Source organism: Lutjanus erythropterus, chromosome 21 (genome assembly GCF_056507025.1).
Source record: "Lutjanus erythropterus isolate fLutEry1 chromosome 21, fLutEry1.hap2, whole genome shotgun sequence".
NCBI classification, from domain to species: domain Eukaryota; kingdom Metazoa; phylum Chordata; class Actinopteri; order Lutjaniformes; family Lutjanidae; genus Lutjanus; species Lutjanus erythropterus.
Genome location: NC_139337.1, coordinates 18368591 through 18389850, shown reverse-complemented (window position 1 = coordinate 18389850; position 21260 = coordinate 18368591). Strand labels below are relative to the sequence as shown.

General features: G+C 38.3%; 1 protein-coding gene across 1 annotated transcript; it reads left to right on the top strand.

Annotated features, from left to right (window-relative positions):
* The first annotated feature begins 677 nt into the window (after window positions 1-677).
* Window positions 678-17596, top strand: sgk3 (serum/glucocorticoid regulated kinase family member 3). The gene is made up of 17 exons (XM_084746959.1): window positions 678-920; window positions 7252-7434; window positions 7828-7911; window positions 8066-8138; window positions 8296-8371; window positions 8638-8713; window positions 10823-10872; window positions 11005-11062; window positions 11429-11512; window positions 11609-11740; window positions 12286-12398; window positions 13584-13620; window positions 14014-14100; window positions 14414-14509; window positions 15611-15766; window positions 15974-16063; window positions 16931-17596. The coding sequence occupies exons 2-17, from the start codon at window positions 7339-7341 to the stop codon at window positions 17099-17101; spliced, it is 1479 nt and encodes a 492-aa protein (XP_084603085.1). The 5' UTR covers window positions 678-920; window positions 7252-7338; the 3' UTR covers window positions 17102-17596.
* Window positions 17597-21260: the final 3664 nt, after the last annotated feature.

Sequence of the window (21260 nt, the reverse complement as noted above, 5' to 3'; positions counted from 1 at the left end):
TTAGTTTTCTAATTGTGATATCCCCCATATTATAATGTATTTGTCAGGGGTAAGCTTTAAGTTCAGAAAATTCATTACAATACAAACACAATAATTTGTGAAGGTAATTGACTCACAGTAATTTAGATGTCCCAGTTTCAATAAATGTAACAATGCTTCATCATACTTGTTGTGTTGACAAATTTAACCAAACTGAGGAAGACCTAAAATAAAAGCCATTTACTGTAGAAATTTATTTTATTTTAGTTTGTTTTGTAAATACACAATATAATTTCCATTGTAGTTTGTTTTTTTTCCTAAAGTCTACTTTTTATTTGTATTTTAGTGAACTAAAATGTTTTGGTTTTTTTTGTTGTTGTTGTTTGTTCTTAACTAAAATAATCTTGGTAAGAGTATTTCAAAATTGTACAGAAGTACAGTACTTGAATAAATATACTTGGTTGCTTTCCACAAATTTTTATCTGCAAAATGTTAAATTCTGCAAATGCAAAGGTGTAGAGGCATAAAGTAGCATGAAACAGAAATACAAGCATCTCTTAACTATAACAAAGAATTTGAATAAATGTACGAACAACAGTCTACCACTTTGTGACTACTCTGGTTTTATTTTGAAACGCAGTAGCGGAAGTACCCCGGTGTGTTCTGTGTAGTGTGTTAGAGGTTGCAGCAGTTTTGAGGTCCCGTGACAAATTTCATTGGAACTTTCTACGGCCAGGAAAGACTGATGTTTCCTGCTTCGCTCACTTGACATAACGCTTATGAGCAGCAAGAAAATACGCTTTCGCTTCGGAGGTTTGGGGACTTTCGTCCGAACCGAGACTGGAAAAATGTTTAACGTACTGACAGTTTGAATGCTGTAGAGCGAAACATCCCCACCGGACCTCCGAAAATAGATGAACACCGCGTCAAAATACTGTAAGGTACGTGATGTTCATGAACGTTACCTTGTTCTCGCCCACGAACCGTTGGCTAATTGTAGTGTGAAATCTAACCGTAACTAGCTAGTAAGGCTCTAGTGTCAATATTAGAGTAAAACTGTTAATTGTAGGGATAACTGGTGACTATTAGTTACATAACTTTAACTTTTTGTTGTTGTTTCCAATACAACACTTAACAAAAGTTCAACCGAGGCAAAATAAACACAAAGTTAAGTTAGCTATCTACGCTGTTTTATAGCACACATTGTAAACATACAGTTTGTTATACACACGGGAACTTGTTAAGAGCAAGTCAAACCTTTCATTTCGTGTTTGTGTGTGTGCGTGTCAGTGTTTTATTTGTGTGTGTGTGTGTGTGTGTGTGTGTGTGTGTGTGTGTGTGTGTGTTCAACTCCTCCCTCTGGCTCATTTTTGTCCTCGCTTCTCCTCCTCGGCAGGAGAAGGTAATGTTATCCGTTTTCCTGTAATACACGCGATGTGTGCCGAGATTTAGAAGTCGTACCGGTGTAAGTACACACTCAGCGTGAAAACCATCATGAGCTCACCAAACCGCCCGGCCAAAATTTAACATAAGTAGGCGAGGCCTGTTCGGTGCTGCTGTGTGTTCTAGGGACATGTTGTCCACCCCCGTGTAATTGTTCTCTGAGTGTACAAAGTATGTGTCAGACCTCATGGGCTGTCAAAATGAATCCCCATGTTAGATGTTGATTCAGCTGAGGTGAATGGACAGTGGCACACAAGCATTTCTAAGTTGGATGTGTATGTGTGATGCTATTTGGGTCAAAAAAAAATTGGCAAATCAAATTTGGAGTAACATGAAAGTGGCTTGTCTTTAGGGATGCACTAGGGATGAAACAATAACTGATACTCTAGATAAAACCATAGTCTGCAGATTAAATAGTTGTTCTCATCTAATTGTTTCTGGTTTCCTGACTCTTCTGTGACAGTAAACTTAATGTCTGTGGGTTGTGGACAAAACAAGACATTTGAGGACATCACCTTTGGCTTTGGGGGACAGTGATCACCATTTTTCAGAGTCATTAGTTGCAGTCCTAAAAGTGTTTTGAAATTTTCATACTGTTTCTTCTCTAGGATGCTTAGATTAATCAGCTGAACATCAATATTTGTCTTGTTGACTGCAGTCTGCCTATGAGCAAATTAGATGACATTTGTCGATGGCTGTGGTGGATGTTTATCTGTTGCATTGCATCGGTTTTGCACCCACTGAATGTTGTATTGGTTTTTGCAGTGGCACTCAGACAACACAAGATAGTATATCCAGTTGCTGTTTCAGAGAAGAAGCTGCTCGCTGGACATAAATGTGGGGTGACATAAGAGGGCAGTGGGTGCTGTGGTTTTTCTAATGAAGAGTTCTTTGTTTCCCTGGCACAAAAGAAAAACCACAAAAACATCAGCATCAGCTATCAGCCAAATTCTTATTTTAAGCATCCCTACTTTTCTTGATAATTCATGTCTTCATAATTGTTTATGTAGAAATCTGCTTACTAGCCATTTGCCATGAGTTGAGGAGATTCACAGCTGGTTCCTTGATGTAACAGGTGGCTATTAAGATCATATTTTGTTTAACAAGAGTTTCAAATCTTGGAAGATGGCAAGACGGATTTAATAGATGTACATAGCACACTTTTTGCTCTACATCCACAAGAACTGTGGTGTGGGGGTTTAAAAACGCTAACCAAGAAGTTGCCTAGGCTCTAGAGCATCTAACAGTCTGTGATCTAATTTTGTCTTCAGTGCACAAGCTGATTCAGACCTATTTCTAAAAGGAAGTCAGTGCCACAGTTTGCAGACAGTGGACGTCTGTGAGCTGTCTGGACAGTCAGGTTAGGTTAGGAATTTGTCCAGATGCTGAGGTCGGTTGCACGTACCGGGGTTGACTGAGTTCAAGCCTCTCACGCTTCTCCAGCTGCACTTCCTCAATCAGAGACCTGTCTGTGTTGCATTACAATGAGATACCTCTAAACAAGATTAATCTTTATGTTATTCCGTTTTATCCAACAAGAAACGGACCAGGTGTATTATCAAAATTTAAATATTTAAGGGAATCTTAACAGATTTCATACATTAATTTGTATTTATGTAAGATTAAAAGTACATGGTCATGATAAAGGTTAATTGACAGCTCTTCTGAAAGAGATTGTCTTCCTGTTTCAGGTCTTTGTATGGTTATCTATATTCACCATTTTGGCTCACATCAGCCTCTTGTTTTCTCGCTAAAATTGCTTGTCACACATGATACACGCCCCCCCCCCCCCCCCCCACACACACACAGAAAAAATATGTTCAACATCCTCATAGGATATCCACAGGCGAGGATGTGTGTTTGAGCTAAGCAGGAAGAATGCTATTTTTGATCCCCTGTAGTAGTCCTGCATATTTGTGCCTGTCAGCACAAGTTAATTCATGTTGTGGCATGAATGCAGGGCATACAGGAGCTCAAACTGGAGCTAGGGATGTGCTTAACATTAATCTCTACTCAATATGCCTCTCTCTACGCTTTGTTATCAATCCTTACAACAAACTGGACAATGTGTCTGCTAGTGGGTGTGGTGAACTGCAGCATTCCATATGAAGGAGCAGCTGCATCAGCCAAAATCTAAGTTGTACTAGACGGCAATAGGTTATGTTTCCCTTGAACTAAAATATTTCAGGAATGTTAAAAAGCGGGTCCTGCCCACTGACGTACTGAGTCAGTTAACCATGAAAATGTACACAGATGTGAGGCAGCTCAGGGAAGTAGGCAACCATTTCAGTGTGCACCGGGAACAGTTGCACAGACTTCACCTGCTCTGTTTATTTAATAGCCAGGTTTTAAAACACAAAGCTACTTGAGTGGCTGATACAAGATACAAACCTGGTAGTTATAGATGAAATTGGTCATATGCTTTCATGATGATCTTCATATATAAACACAACACATTTGAAGATTTTGTTTATGTCCCCCTCTATCTATGCTGCTGAGTGTGTGTATGGCAAACATCACTTTCATGTCACAGGGTGAAAACAAGAGCTGTAGTGTCCGGCCAGTCAGTATGGGTAGCGTGCATCTGTGGCAAAGGCTAACCTGTGTGGTGCACAGGTTAGTTAATGATGTTAGGAGTAAATTATGTGTGCTGTTTATGCCAGTCGGTTGAAGCAAATCACAAAACAGTCTGAGTTGAGTTTTTACTGTGACAAAATACAGCCGTACCATAAAACACCTGCTTTTAGAATGGAGTTTGGTTGAACTGTCAGTCCACTGCCAGGAGCTGAGGGTATTTAACATATATAAATTAAACTCACCGTCCTTCTAATGATGAATCTTGTAAGCAGTACAAAATAACATACGAAGTGGAGATAAAATCAGCCTGTTTTCTACTTCCCTCTGCTCGTAGTTAAAGACCACGTAATAAACACAAATGGCTATGAAAACAGAGACGGCGGCTCCTTTCCACCCGCTCCAAGCAGATAAGTCCAGGTAGTTGTAATGAGATCTGTGCTTTTGCTAATCATTTTCATTATTGATTAATCTGCCAATTATTTTCACACTAATTTATTCACCATTTAGACTAGAAAATGTCCAAAAATTGTGAAAAATGATCATCGCAGTCTCCCAGAGCCCAGACTGAGGTCTTCAGATTGGTTCTTTTGTCCAACCAACAGTCCAAAACCTGACATTTAAGAAGCAAATGTTTTACATCTTTTCTTGAAAACTACAAGACGATAAATTGATTATCGATATAGTTGCAGTTTTTTTTCCCTATTGAGTAATTGATTCATCGTTTCAGCTCTAATATTCAGGTAGCTGATTCAGTCAAATGACAGAAAATCACATCAGCAACTACTTTGAATACTACTGAATTACTAGTATTTTTCAATCATAGAAATTGGTTTCATTCTAAAAGGAATGAGGATTAAAATGTCACTGTGGGCTCTGAAAAAATGCTTTTTTACACACTTAAGAGACAAAACAAGTTCTTTATTGCTTGAGAAAATACTGAGCAGACTTCTCTAATGAAAGCAATCATTAGTGACACCGGTAGATTTATTTTTAATTGTTTCAGAAAGTAAAAGTAAAGAGACAGTCATGATACAGGAGCATGTTAATGCCTTTCATGTCTTTGTGGTTTTTCTGAATGAATGTGAGTGAAAATGAAACTAAAAGAAAAAGTAGGGACAAAAGAGAGAAAAAGAGGCTTGTGATGAAGAGGGCATGAAGGTCCCTCTGATTGCACACATGCATTTTAAAGAGGGGCTGCTCTTTTGCTGTACCCTCACCCCAACGTGAGCAGAATGAGATGTCCCTTCAGGATGCATTCACGATCAATACGCAGCCGGAGAAAGTTGACCCAGAGCAGGTTTTCCGTCTGTTGTGAGCTAACAACAGTGAGAGTAACAACGGTTGTGGTTAGATCAAACTAGGCTGATGTCATTAAACCTGAAACAATGGTCAAGTCAGGGCGGCAGACAAAGAGCTTTGTTGTGAAAGAAAAAGACATTGCATAAGTCATGGTGAAGGAAAAGAGATAGGCCTTTAGTGTTTACCCTACACATTATAGTTTTGTATCATGTCATCAGGTCAGAATACTGGAGGTAATGTCTGTTACAAATGATCATAATTCACTTAACAGACTCTTTGGAATAACAATGAACTTTCCCCCCTACTTCTCCTTCAGGGAGCTGAGGTCTTGACCTTTTGTTACTACAGTTGTCAGGGGAAGGAATCTATTACACTTCAACACTAAGCTTTTTTTTCCCTCTTTAAATGTTGGGGAAGAACAACTCCGGGGGTCTTACTCTTAACCTATTGTGTAACTGCAGCTTCAAAGACCCCTGGAAGGTTATTTAAAAATACCTTTCTACTGACCGGAACAAGGGAGAATGTCACGGACCCAGCATGTGGAAGAGAGCGAGTGTGTCTGTCAGTGTGTGTGTGTGTGAATGAGTGTTGGCTTGTATGTGTGACATGAATACATGTGAAAGAGGCTGCACAGATTCAGACTTGTAATTCTCATGCAAGGAAGATTAATAGCACCATTAGTAGCAAAATAAAAGTCATTAAGCAGTGTACGTGCTTTGGTGATATTTATCTATTATAAGTGTCAGATCAGAGGGATGATGGGATATTCATGCTCAGAGGAAGGAGTGAGTTAACTAGCTGCTCAGAGGGAGGGAGGACGCCTGCTGTCATGTTGCAGCTCACTGACCCTCCTGTTGTTGCTTGTGCACGCTACAGCCTTCATCCTTGAAGAAAACCACAGGGAACTCTTAATGAGGTTTTCACCTAGCAATGCTTTTAGATGCAGAAACGTGTTTTAGTCTTCACATTTAGATCATTGATTCCTAACCCCTTTCCTTAAGGGACTCCTTTTCTATAATTATTTACTTTATATTAAATGCATAACAATAACAGTACAGAACAATTGATAAACTGCACTATTAACTCAAATAGTGAACACAATAGCTGCAGGAAATTGTACAAAAGCAATGATTTGGGTGATTTTTTTTGCTGATTCTTTGCTATGAATATTGCATTAGAGATGAGTTTACCTGATATTTTTAGATACTTCTTAAACAATTCCCTGTCTGAGTTTTGTTTTTGTTTTTTTTTCTGCTTTTTAACAATCATACACAGGATTATTTTTTGACAAATTCTTTGTTTTCTTGTCCCTGACATGGCCATTGTTCTGTTAAACTTTATATCTTAAATAGTCGTTAAAAATAACATCAAGCAGCCATGCAAATAAAATTCAGTTAATTGCAGTAGTGCTGCATGCTAAATGACGGTAATCTTTGATCTTTTGTGTACAGCTTGAAAAAAGCACCTCTGTCTTGGCATAACTATTGAAAAATAGACGGATAGATAGATGAGCTAGTTTAAAAAATTGATTTTTGAATATAACATATAAACACACCTTTCAACATCAACAATAACAGGAAAAAGAGAAAATGCAAAATATACAAAATATTATTAATAAAATTGATATACAGGAAAGAAAAATCACACATAAATTATACAGGAATATGTAAATAAAGAAATTGTACAGGAATATGACTGTAAATAAATAGCACAAACAGATGACGCAATCAGCCTAAGCAACTCATGATCAACAATCAGTGACTCAAACAGCAATTAAATAATTTAGATAACAGTACTTAAGAATCAAATTCATAAATAAAAAACTGTTTACAAAGTGTGGGGTGTCTGGTGTAAGCATCATGACCACTGCAGACTTACATGCGTAGAGAGCAGAAGAGGACCAGTTTCACTTCCTGAATAACACAGAGGTCTGTTCTCTTTTCTCCTCTGCAGCAGTGACCCAGGATGGGGAGGGGCCAGTCGTGTACTTGAAGTCTCATCCTGAGGAGGACACATTACTTCATGACATTGTACCTTTGAATGCCGACAGCTTCTAAGATGGAGGAGCAACCCAGTCTCCCCAACGTCAGCATACCCTGCCACAACGAGCAGAGGGACAAGAAAAAGCGTTACACAGTACGTGCACAACTTCTGTTCTTTGTTAATTTGCAGGTCTGAAGAATAGACCATTTTCACAGCAGACATTTTGACACGAAATAGTAGGATAAACACAGTGTTTAAATGAAACTAATTAATGTTCAGTTACATATTCCAACAGAAAGTTGTCCAGTGTGCATGTTGGCTCACTGGGAAGACTCTGCTATACTAAATGGAATTGAACCTTTCATCTTAATTAGTATCATTGGTGAAAAAGGTCCATTAATGCTTTAAAGGTCAATATTAATTTTCAGATATCAAGTATCTATAAATGTATTGCTGTACAATTAACAAAAATCACATTAATTGGCGATAACAGCATCTGATACCACTTCTTGTGTTTACAAGGACTCTCCTTGCCATTTTTTTCAGGTTTACAAAGTGATAGTCAATGTTGGACAACAGGAATGGTTTGTCTTCAGGCGTTATGCAGAGTTTGATAAACTCTACAACACAGTGAGTGGTGGAACAATGTCATTTGATTTTACACCACCAATACCTAACACATTACCATAATGCTGTTCAAGAGTCTCTGATTTAGTGATTTTTGTGACACACTCAGTCCTCAACATCCTTTTTTTTTCTGTTGCTCTCATATATTTTAATACAGTTAAGGAAACTATTTCCATCTATGAACTTGAAAATTCCTGCCAAGAGGATATTTGGGGACAATTTTGAGCCCGGTGAGTGTTCACACTACGCTGACGTATGGCATGTGCATCAAGACAAAATCCCAGACTGTGATGTTAAAAGAATTAATGCAGTTTTTTTGCTTGATTCGTTTTGTTTGCCCAGTTTTTGATTGTATTTTTTATAACAATATATGTATCTGCCCAATAGAGTTCATCAAGCAAAGAAGAGCAGGGTTGCATGAGTTCATCAAGCGAATCGTCTCACATCCTCAGCTCTGCAACCAGTAGGTTTTCTCACTGTTGTTGTAGAACAGCGCATGGTTGTTGTTTTTTTTTTCTTATGAATGGCTTTGATTGACTTAATACAAAAAAGTCTTAATACATTAAAGTCTAATGAGATCAAATTTGTTTATCTATGCTTCACACTTAAATGTAATTAGTGAATTTGAAGAGATGGAGAGAGAAGAGAAAGTTCTGCTTTGTCATGCTTTACTTGCTAATGTCATTATATCTTTCATTTAACTGCTTTGGTCCCTCTTCAACTTTACAGTCCGGATGTGAGGGCCTTTCTGCTGATGGACAAAATGCAAAACTTTTCAGATGCGTCTGAGGATGAAGATGATAAAGTAAGTAATCAACAAATTTTAATGGATCAAATTCATTTTCCTGTTTTTCTCTCTTCTCTTTTTTCCTGCTAACCACATCTTTTCAGCTGATGTCTTGGATAATCCAGATAAAGGGGAGCGGTTATGTCCTTCACCTCTGTTTTGGTTACATCCAGTCTGTGCAGTACAGATGTTGATTCAGCTCTGTATCCCAGTGTGTAGTTTTGTACTTGGTAGAGTATATATTGATAGAGTCTAGCAGAGTGGCACAATTAATCGAAACTGCAATATGGTCAAGTGCAATATCCAAATCACAGAAAGTGGATATTTTTGATGAAGTAAAAAAAAAAGGGTGAGAAAACAGCATTAAAATGAAGTAGTGCTGCAGAGGTGCCATGGCCTACAAATGTTGTTCTCCAGGGGCCTGTTACAGAAAGCAGGTTTAACAAACTCTGAGCCTAATCCTGAGTTGGCTGAGCTTGAGATGGGAAACTCTGAATTTTCTGTTCCAGAACAGCTGATCATTGAATTAGTTCAGTCTACTCTGAGTATGTTCTGAACTAAGCTCATGCATGAAAGCCATCAGTGGAGTTCTGATAGTATGATTCTCCATGGCAATGGGAAATTAAAATGCACAGCCTCAATTTAAGAAAAAGTGGAGTTAGAAATATATGTGCTGATACAGACCATGACATTTATCTTAAAAAGCAGGAGTAGGGAAAGGACTCAAGAAGTTAATACTATTATTTTTTATTCACTTATGATTTACCAAACTTGAATTTTCTTGATGGATGATAAATTGCTGGTATCCTTCTGTATGTTACATTTGATTTTAAAATACAATCATCAGCTGTAACTTGATGGGGACAAAATGCAGGTGACAGCAACTGAAAATGAAAATATGGATCAGACAGATAAAACATAGTTAACTTATGGACCTCTGATTGTAATGTGACAGTCTGACACAGTAATAATGATTCCTCAGGTTCCAACTGACTGTAAATTTTAAGCTCTCTGTTTTAGGCCTACGCTTAAAATTCTAGCTCAACAGCGTTTTATATTTCAATATGTAAATGTTTAAACATGAATCCATGTTAACAGAACACATGAAGAAAATGTATCCAGTATTCAAATACTCGATTTAAATTACATTTAGTCTAGTTTTATAATCTCAAAGTGTTTTCAGTTGCACCACAATCATTCTCACTTGAGAAATATTCACATCATCTCCAACATGATATGATAACGATGAAAGGAATGTTCCATTAGTGCAATCCATCACAATATGACAGATGATTGTTCAGTGATCAGAGTCCTGTGCAGATTAGTTTTATTTAAACAGTGATTACTACAGTAATGTCCGGTAAATGTTTCAGTGCAGGGAACTTGTTGACAGCTTGACAACAGCCTTCATGTCCACAGAGTTACAGTGTTGTAAAGAAGGATGATGTATACAGTATATTGTATTCTGAGCTGAGGATGACTCCACAATGTCACTGATCGCTGTCTGTGTCCTTACATTGATAACAGATTGATCATAAAAGCACTCATGTTAAAGATAGTCTTTATGTAACGAATGAAAACTTATTTAATGTTTCGAAAAACATAAACTCCTGCAAATTAAGGTGTTTCTTTATGCGGTCATTAGGACACATGCAACTGTATGAGTAAGGAAATGAAATGGAGTGTCAGTCAGGGGAGGAGTCAGAGAGAAACTTAGAGTTTGTTGAAGACGACCTGCCAGCAAGCAAGTTAGGTTCACTGAGTTGGTTACTGTAGTAAAAAAGGTAATTTTTTTAAATGATACCCAACCCTACCCAGAGTTTCCCCGTCTCAGGCTCAACAAACTTTCTGAGTGTTCACCAAACCATCTCCTTGATGAAAAAGACGATTGTGATGCAAAAATCCCCACTTGTTGTGAATTGTATTTCAGTTGCTGTATCTGTCAAGATAACCATATTGAGCAGCCCTAAAATCTATCTAGACTCAAAACCAGTACAAATAGTAAACAACATTCTCTTATGTGATTATTGTCATGCAGATAAAAGATCCAAGAGCTGTGAATCAGTGCTGAGTGTGAGCTCGTACTTGACTGCTAATCTAGATAATGTTTTCTCTCCTGTTTAATAGAACAACTCTACCTCCAGAAACATTAACCTGGGACCCTCTGGAAATCCACAGTATGTTCACTACTCAAACACTCTTTAAGAAAATCTAATGCTTTAGTATCATTTCAAACTTTGCAGTTGTGTAATCACATACGGTACATCTTCACGTCAGTGAAATTAATGTACTGTAATTTTTTTTTTCAGTGCCAAGCCCACAGACTTTGACTTTCTGAAAGTCATAGGCAAGGGGAGTTTTGGGAAGGTATGTGAACAACACAATACTGGAAAGTACAGTTGCTTTCTCTTCATCCCAGTGAGAATTCTCATGGTTACAAGCTTGATTTATGGATCTGTTAAGATAATGTCTTGTCTTCAGAGTAAAAATTTCATTATGTAGAAAGCACTTTTACTAATCAACAAGATTTATGTTGAATTTTATATTTTTTTGTTATACATGTGTTATGTTTAGAAGTGTATTGAAATGTGTCTTTGTTGTTTTTCCCTCAGGGGGTAGCAACAAGTTTTACTTCTGCATGTGTTGGCCTTTCAGTATAGGAAGTGAGAATCAGATCTGGAATGACTCTGTTTGATGTGGTGCTCACCATGCTGTCTCATTTTTGTGTTGCAGGTTTTCCTTGCAAAGCGCAAAAATGATGGAAAGTATTATGCAGTCAAGGTCTTACAGAAAAAGGTCATTCTCAACAGAAAAGAGGTAACTATACTATCAAATATGACCCGGACCCTGTTCATATTTCAGGCATGCATATGTGACATTCACTTCTTGTATTTAACCATTCCTTCCAAACAGCAAAAGCACATTATGGCAGAGCGCAACGTGCTGCTGAAGAATGTGAAACACCCTTTCCTGGTCGGGCTCCATTATTCCTTCCAGACCACAGACAAGTTATACTTCGTGTTGGATTTCGTCAATGGAGGAGAAGTGAGTTGTTTCAGTATTGGGAGTAATGTGCTCACACAAAAATGAGTCACAAGGTCAAGAAAAGCTGAGAATGGCAGTAACGCAGGAAATATGACATTAAACAGCTTTAATAAAATTCCTCAGAGCAGCAGTGTAGCTCGTTAACATACCAAACTCCAAGTGTGAAAGTTGTATAAGAGATCACGACATGACTCCTGAGTGCAACTTACTCTGTGGATCTCCTTCAAGTGTGATCAGCCTTTTTAAAGCTGTCATGTGTGACTGACTGTGTGAGGATGACTAACTACAGTCTGTGTACAAGTAAATAAGTTCACTACAAAGATGAGTAACATGTAAATTAAGTAACACTTTCCAGTCAAAGTTATTGTCATTTGTGTACATAAGCAGATAAAGAACTGACAGTAGAACTAGATTTTTTTGTGTTTAAAAGCATTTTGCAACTTTGTCATATCCTGGTTGATTTTTGTACTCATTGTTGTATGTCCCTGCTGTACATTTACCTTGTAATTCATCCCAATAATCGAATGCAACATTTTCATTTTTAGCTTTTCTTCCATCTACAAAGAGAACGGACCTTTCCAGAGCCCAGAGCAAAATTCTACATTGCTGAAATGGCGAGTGCACTGGGATATCTGCACTCTCTCAACATTGTTTACAGGTATGTTGGAGATTTTTTTAAGTGCCAAGTGTAAAGTTTAAGTGTTTAAGCTATTAGAGGGATAGATAATTAGATGCAAGTTGTTTGAGGTGCTTGTTGCGTATGCTGGTTCAGCACTCTCCTAGTTTGGAAAAGCAGAGAGGGGCACCAGCATGGAACCTAAACAGTGTACTGTTGTGGACTGGGTCTTTAACAAAACACATTTTAGCCACTTAAAAAAGGTCCACCTAAAAATAAATATCAGTCAAAACTTTCTTCAAACCAACCAGAATTTCTTGGCAAAATCAGTCATTTTACTTTGCAGAACATGGGAGGTTCTGGTTAGCAGCAGCAGCAGTTTATTGCTCAGCTTCCATGCAGCTGCCCCTCTCTGCCTCTCCACACTGGGAACGTGTAGACCAACTTCTGCTATAGGTAATATGCTAGTGATCAATAAGTACCTCACACAACCCCTCAACAAATAACCTGAACTATCCCTTTAATGATCAAACTAAAAATTGTCCTGTCAGCATAACTCAGGTCTTGAAATTATGACAATATTTCAACTACTCACCACACAGTGTTTCAAATATTCAGATGACACAGCTATACTTGCACTTCTCAAGGACAGTAACTCACAGCCTATCAACACCCAACCTCCAACTTCAAGAAACTTGTCACTGATAACCGCAACAAACCATCAACAATGAGCCAGTTGAGATGGCCGAGAGCTTCAAATACCTTGGTATTACCCTTGATCAGTTTTGATCAACACACCAAAGACATCCACAAAGTCTGCCAACAGAGGTTCTCTGCCAAACCGTAAACCCCACCTTCTGCTCCTCCTGTACAGGAGTGACAGAAACAAACTACTCAAAATCACACACGTCACCTCTAAAATCATTAGTCTCCCTACTCTAAACCTCCCAGTCCAGCCACCACCACCTGTCTATCTATCTATCTATCTATCTATCTATCTATCTATCTATCTATCTATCTATCTATCTATCTATCCACTTTATTACTACACTTTACTCTATTTAAGCATATATAACACATTAAATAAATCAGACATCGATGCTATGAAGTTAATGATGTACACAATTGAAAATAAATTGATTTTGAATGAATTTGAACTTATGACATCATACTGATGCTCTACTTCTTATTTACTAAAATTCATTCATTTGTATTAATTTTGTCCAGAGACTTGAAGCCAGAAAACATCCTCCTTGACCATGAAGTGAGTATTCCTGTTTTTTAACTAGACACGCTGCTGTGTAACTTTTGAACAGTTTGAAGTACAGTGATTAAACGCTGGGTGCAGATTTATTACACAAGACCATCACATATGCGGCACAAATGCCATTGTTTTCCAGTCATATTTGTATCACCCGTGAACAACAGTGCCATTTCCAGTTCCAGCTGGACAGCATGCGTGTGATTGGATTAGCTCTTACTAATGATTTTCCTGCCTAGACCTTATTGAGAAAGTGAGGGAACGGTGAATGGGACTGACCGAGCGACGCTGCAGCCAACATTCCTGGGCAACAATAGAATCCTCAGTCCCCGAGGATAATGAGCTGCTTGTGTGGCACATGTTGTCTAAAAATGTCCCTGTGTCCTCTCTTTAAAGGGGCATATCATTTTGACGGACTTTGGATTGTGCAAGGAAGGCATTTCCCAGACGGATACCACCACAACATTTTGTGGAACACCTGAGGTATGGCAGCAGTGATTATACTGACAATTTTGCACCACGGTGTTCCAAAGTAGTCTCGCCTTTAGTGTCAAAAGTAATAATCATTGACAGACTTTTTGGAATAAAGTGTGGTTAATAATTTTACAATTATGAGTGTATTCCATCTTGGGACTGTAGTGCTGTCTGTGTGTGTGAGTCATATTTCCCAGAAAGAAAATAGGCTTTAATGAGCAAAAACAGTAGCTAATAAACATTTGATTGGTGTTTTTTAAGCCAAAAGGAAAATGTCAAAGTTAATGTTACATTATTATGTTTGTCTGTGTCTTCTCACCAGTACTTAGCTCCTGAGGTCCTGAGGAAGCAGCCGTATGATAACACAGTCGACTGGTGGTGTCTGGGTTCAGTGCTGTATGAAATGCTCTTCGGTCTGGTGAGTTTTTGCTTTGAGTCCACAGTCGACAGTGATTATTATCCATTCTTTGACATGGGATTGTATAAAGTACGTATCCATGGTCAGTGTATTGCCCACAGTAGATGACGGTTGGTACACCCACATTTGGGAGAAGCGGCAGGTCTAGGAAGCTAAGCAATGTGCTGCTGTGGACAGGGCCAGCAGCAAAACATCTTTCAGCCACCTAAAAAGAATGAGTTGTTCAGTTTAAGTGTGCGCTTAGAGACTAGCAACTCCTGTGTTATGTGAGTTAAAATGACTGTTTTTGCCAAAGGAGCTTTTGAAGAGAGCAATATTTGGCTTCTGACGTGTTTTTCACTCACATGTATCATGCCTCAGCTGTGTACAACCTGAAGGGTTTATACCACGGTGGAGCAGAATGTGCTCCAGAGCCAGAGAGAAGCTCATTCTGCTTCAGTTAAATCCCACACTCTCCTTTCACTTCATCCAACAGCTGGGAAGCAAGACACGGGAAATTCTTGAACTTTTTCTGCAGTGTTACTGTACATTTACTGCGGCTGGAGCTTTAAGCTTTAATCTCTCTGCCCTGATCGTCATCACGTGTCTGCTCCTTCTTTCTCTTTTGCTCATCCACAACTGTTGTACTCACACACAAACACTACAGTACTTACACATTGTGTTGATGGAAAAATAGGTTCAGGGGTCAAGAGTATTCACACATATCAAAGGAAAACTGCATATTACACAGAAAGTTTGGCTCCTCATTTGAAATGCAGGGACAACATGGATCCTATAGAGACAGACACTTCAGTGTGACGCAATTGTGAGGCTGATATGACATTTGCAGTCTAGACAAGGAGTCATACAACAACCCCAACCCTACACCAGTACTCCTGCTGCTCACGCTGCTGACTGTCATCTACAGTTGGTAATACACTGAATTATCAATAGGTGCTTCGTGCAACACCACTTCAAAAGATCCAGGCTATTCCTTTAACGTGATGAACTGGTCAATTGTAGGAAATTTGTCAGTTTGTTTCAGTGCTAAATCCTAAAGGATCTCCTCGTACTATTACACTCATTAACATGCCTTTGCCTGTCTTTTCTTTCATATCTTAGCCACCATTCTACAGCAGGGACACACATGAAATGTATGACAACATCCTCCACAAGCCATTGGCAATGCGTCCTGGTGCGTCCAGCACAGCCTGGTCTCTCCTCCAAGGCCTACTGGAGAAAGACGGCACACACAGACTTGGGTCTCGGGATGACTTTGTGAGTGGGATTAATCAATGTACTTGTCCAGATACAGACTGTACAGCAGAATTTCTTTTTCTTGGGCTCCCTCTGGTGGCTGAACTTCATTCATTATATCACTGCTGTTAACACAATACAGATGTACAGTAATTGATGACTTTTTCTGTCTTTCAACTATCTTTCTATTAATACAAAATCAAGTTGTTATTTACTCTACATTTTCAGAATGAAATCAGAGCGCACAGCTTCTTCTCCTCCATCAACTGGGATGACCTTGTACAGAAGAAAATCCCTCCCCCATTTACACCAAATGTGGTAAATATTTGTTCTAGTGTATATCCCAGTTAATCCACAATGCAGCATGTTGTCATTTAGTCAGTTCCCCTCGATGTAGAAATGTGTTTTTCCTGGAGTTTACGCATTTGGATATTTGAACTTCAGAGTGTAAAATGTACGTGCAGAGTTTGATACTCAAAGGATGTTTTCACATTCATCAGCTTCCTTTTCGTTGTGCAACCCTGTGTTGTATAATAGACCTTTTTCAAGGCAGTCACGTTGATCTGATAGTGTAAACAAAGGAGTTATTAATGACACTAATTAAGGTCCCATTCACTCTGTAAACAAGGTAAATTATAGCTGTTTCTGTTATGAATTTAAGATCCATGGGAGCTTTATATTTGTAGACTTTTTCTCGCGCAGAGAAAATCTGTGATGTCACAGTGTAAAGTCTAAGGACTGAGCAGGAACTCATGGATGATGGGGGCGGGGGCAAGTGGGTAAACACTACTGCCCTTATTCAGTGGGCCATATATCCAGGAAGTAAACCTGTAAGCTCAAAAACCTTTCCGGTGTGTGTGCCAGGCGAGCAAATTCTCATTGGACCGAATGGGTGCCATCTTTCTGCCTGGTGATTAGTTCATATAATACGTCTGTGGTTACTGCTGATGAAAACCAACATTTCCTGACCTTGCTGTTTCACATTAAAAGCGTTTTTAAATAACAAAATAATTGGAGACATATTTATCCGCAGTTTCATAGCCACTTGACTCAAGACTAGCACGTTAGTTAACAGGCACACTATCATGTGGGTAGCCCTGTGGTAATGAAGATGTACAGTAAATCTTGATTCTGTATTTATTTCATGAATGCTAACTTGACCCTTGTTTTGTTCCCTCTTTACAGAGCTCTTACTGTGACATCTCAAACTTCGACCCTGAGTTCACAGATGAGACTGTCCCCAACTCCATCTGTTGGTCTCAAGACCATTCTATAGTCAACGCCAGTGTAATGGAGGCCGATGATGCATTTGTGGGCTTCTCTTATGCCCCACCTTCTGATGACTCTTTCCTATGAAACATTCCCCCATGAGGTCTTGAATTGCCTTAACCATCATAACTTCTTTTGACTAAAGGGAAGAATCTCTACCGTGAATGAACTTGTTCTATGAAGCCAAAGCAAGCAGCTGAGAAGAAACAGCACTTACAACAGATTTTGGTCGGAACAGAGTGTGCCAGAAAATAAAAAATATATATATAAAACAGATTATATTTTTTTTTTCAGTCCTCTATTGATGTAATTTCTGATGGTTTCTAAAATCAGCCTTTATGAAGTCTTAAATTTGTCCCTTAAATGAAATCGGTAACCAGTTTTCTGAAAAACTTTCACTGGACTTCAAAAAGACACTGCTTGACTGTTGGTTGGAAGTGTTTGTCCATGTAATTACTGTACAAATAAACTCCATCCATGTACCATATTCATTTAACTAAGCTGGAAATAGGGATTACTTGAGAGACCACTGAATAAAGCATTTTGGTTTATAGGTCACATTTATTAAAAGAAATGCCTTCTTAGTCTTCAGTTACTTTTCAGTTTTTCTACTAAATGAAATGTTTTTTATTGGATTGTTTGCGTTTATTTTTTTTGCTACTCCTTGCCTTAACACATTTGCAGAAATTAGAAATCACAGTGCTTCGCTTCGCTGGAAATTAAGTAGGCCTATATTCCTGCACAGTAATAAAACATATCCAAGAAAAGTACTGAAAGTCTCTGTGTATTTCACAGTAATAATGTATTTTTTAAAATGTTTCATTTGTAATAACTTTGATTAAATTATTGCATTTAATCCCACCACATCTTGTTTGTTGCTGCACTGCTGAGTGGTCACTATAGCAACTAGGTTGAAGATATGCACCAACCAAGAGAACCATTTTATTTTCCTTGCCATCAACCTGAAAATACCATTAAATGTTCCAGTTCCCATACTGCTATACTATTTAGTATGACAGAAAAAGATTTATTGTGTCTGAATACACAGTATGTCAAAAACACCAGGATGTCCTACTGCAGGGGTTTAAAGTGTGACTTATGGATCAATGCCAGCCCTGAGAGGCATTCTGTGTGGCTCTGGGTCCTGATATGAAATGCATGCACCATATTTTAATCATTCGGGGTACATTTCAACACATTTACTTTCAAGAGACTCAGTTTAATACAACACTCAGCTACTGCATGAAACAGCGCCCCCTTGAGCATGTGAAGCACCCACAGGGTAGGGGCAGTTTACTGCAGTGTGTCATTGGGAATGAGGCCAAGCCGAAGGGCAGCTGGGTGGAACTGAAGCACCAAATGATCCAAAATGACTTGTTTCCTTTTAGTGATTTTTAGTCTAAATAAATCTTTAAGATGTCCTGGTGAAAACATTCTTTTAAGTCTTCCAGTTGATGTGAAAATATGTTAACCAGTCACCTTCAGTGTACATCAAATTAAAACTATTCAGATTTTGATTCGTAACATTTCAATTCAGTTTCATTTAAATAGTGTCAAAGCAAAAGAGAAGTTATTTTAGGACACTTTTCTTGCAGAACAGGTCTAGACCAGAGCAGGAGGGTCATTGGCATCAACTCAAAGAAATATTATGAAATGTATTTCATTCATAGTGTACATTTTTTTATCCCTCTCTCTTTTTTATTGTTATTTTATTTTTAAAATGAAATCAAGTTCTATGGACTGCACCCCACCATTTAACTAGGGGACACTGAGCAATATGGAAGTGAAAAGAAACTGTTTGAAATATCAAAATATCAAGTTTTGCAACAGAAATAGGAAATCTTTACAGTGAAGATATAGAAATACCCCTCAGTTAAAGGGAATAATTTCAACAATGCTCCATTCATGTCTGTTGATGGGTTAATTTTATTGCAATTCACAGTATTCATATTATAATCTATTACAATAATAATAACATATATTGAAAGTAAGCCAGGCTCTTGGTGGACAGCCGTCTGCCTCGACCGGTTGGGTGTAGAAAGACAGAGAGAGAGAGATGGGAGGTGATGATAATGATAATAGCAGTGGGCATCAAGCAGGACCCTGGCAGTAGGACCAACGATCCATGGAAACCTGCAAGACAAGAAGGCACAAAAACTCCGAGGACGAAGCCAAGTTAGTAACATGCAATACTGGGATATGAATGTGCACAGAGAAGGAGAGGAGGAGAGAGTGCATCCTGGGAAATCCCCCGTCAGTCTAGACTCTTAGCGTATAGATGTAATATATACACCTAGACAGTGTACTGCCACTCAGTCTTGCTTCCAAGTTTTCTGAGTGGCTACTTATAGTATGACAGCAAAAACTTCCCCCATAAGTCATCATTATAAAAGAGATGCCTGGAAGCTGAGAAAAGCAATTTAAAAATTTTCTGACATCATCACAGTGTAAAGTCTGTGGGCAGAGTGGGAACTCCCAGCTGGGGGCAAGGGGTGAAACACTGACTCTCAATGGATTGAATGAGCGCCATCTTTGCACCCTATGCGGTTGGCTATCATACATTTATAAAGGAGGGAAAGGATTAATGTGTTGAATTTTGTGGCATCTAGCGTTGTAGTTACAGATTGCAACCAGCTTGCCTGCCAACTACAGTGGCTGTGAAACTAAGAACGTGAAAGTCCATATCTAGAGCCACTGTTTAGTTAGTCTGCTCTGGCCTACTGCAGAAAAATGGCTGTGGAACATGGCAGATAAAATGTAAGGAAAACACAACGATTCTTATTTTCAGGTGATTATACACAAAACCCTTTAACCTCACTAGACCTCACCATTGATATATATATAATTTTTAAATGGGTAACAAAAGTCATATTCTGCAAATCTGAAGTTGCAAGAAGCAAAGTTGTTGATACAATTTGTAACCGAGATGGCATGCTTGTTGTAATTTTTTTTTCAGGATTCTCTGGGTATCTTTAATTCTTTGTTTATCTAAACCTGCAAAATGTGAAAAACTGAGAAGAAGAAGAAGAAGAAGAAGAACAAGAACAAGAACAAGAACAAGGAAAATCGCTTAAAACTTTAATGTCCTCACTAATTTTCATATCCCATCATGCATACTGGAAATTTTATTCTACAAAATGAAAATGTTATGGTTACTGTTACTGAGCCATGTCATTTGTAGTTTCTCATTTCTCCACTTTATGTACATAAGCATGGATCAGAGTTAGCCTACTGTGCAGGACTGCATATTCCCCCGTCAACTTTAATTTTAATTAATGATTAATTAATAAAGGTTGCACATAAAGTGCACTGTTTGAGAAGAAACTACACCTCACTTAATAGCTTAATGTCCTTGCTAATTTTCATATCCCATCATGCATGCTGGCATGCATTTATTGTACAAAATTTGAATGTTATGGTTACTGTTTGTAATTTGTCTGTTCAAAATATGGTGGTTTATCATGTTTATGTTATAAAATTGTCATTTTTTGTGCCAACTTAAAATTGTTAGTATGAGTCAGTAAGCTATTAGTTTCATATGAATTGAAACAGTGCATTACCACTCACCCTTGCTTCTGTACGCACATAAATTGGAGAAATGAGAAACTGACTCTGGCACAATGGATAAAACACAAGGAACATTTGGAAACTGATACCACTGTGTAATATAAATACAAATATTAATTCTCACTTATCATATGTGAAGAGTTCATTTGCAAAAGCCATTCTTACAATTTATTATCAAAACCCTGTTTGATCAATACTCCCAGGAGGGTACAAACACAGAAACATGATTTAGGGTAATAAATGGCCTTCAAACTGAGATTTCTGTTATATAAAAACAAGTTCTGTAATATCAAATGTTTTGACATGTCTTCTCATGAATAATAAGGTGAATAGGAGGATAAATTATACTGATGTGACTGTGTTTAAAACGTGTTTAGATGTTTTGTAAAGGTCCTGGAGAAGAGGCGTGGAAGTGCAGGACGCACACAGCTGCTGCACCACAGACCCCGCTGGAGCACGCAAAGAAATAACCTAGAAATAGTTTCCGTGAATAAAGTCTACAAAGAATATTACAACGCTAAAAGACACGTGACTACGGGCAGAGGACAGTTTCCCATTTGAGGAGAAACAGGCAGGTATTATTGAGGTGAATGGTTGAGTAGTGATGGAGGCAGAGGGGGACAGTGTGCCAAACGGTGTGCCAAACGCACCGGATGATTCAGGTGGCTGACATTATCTG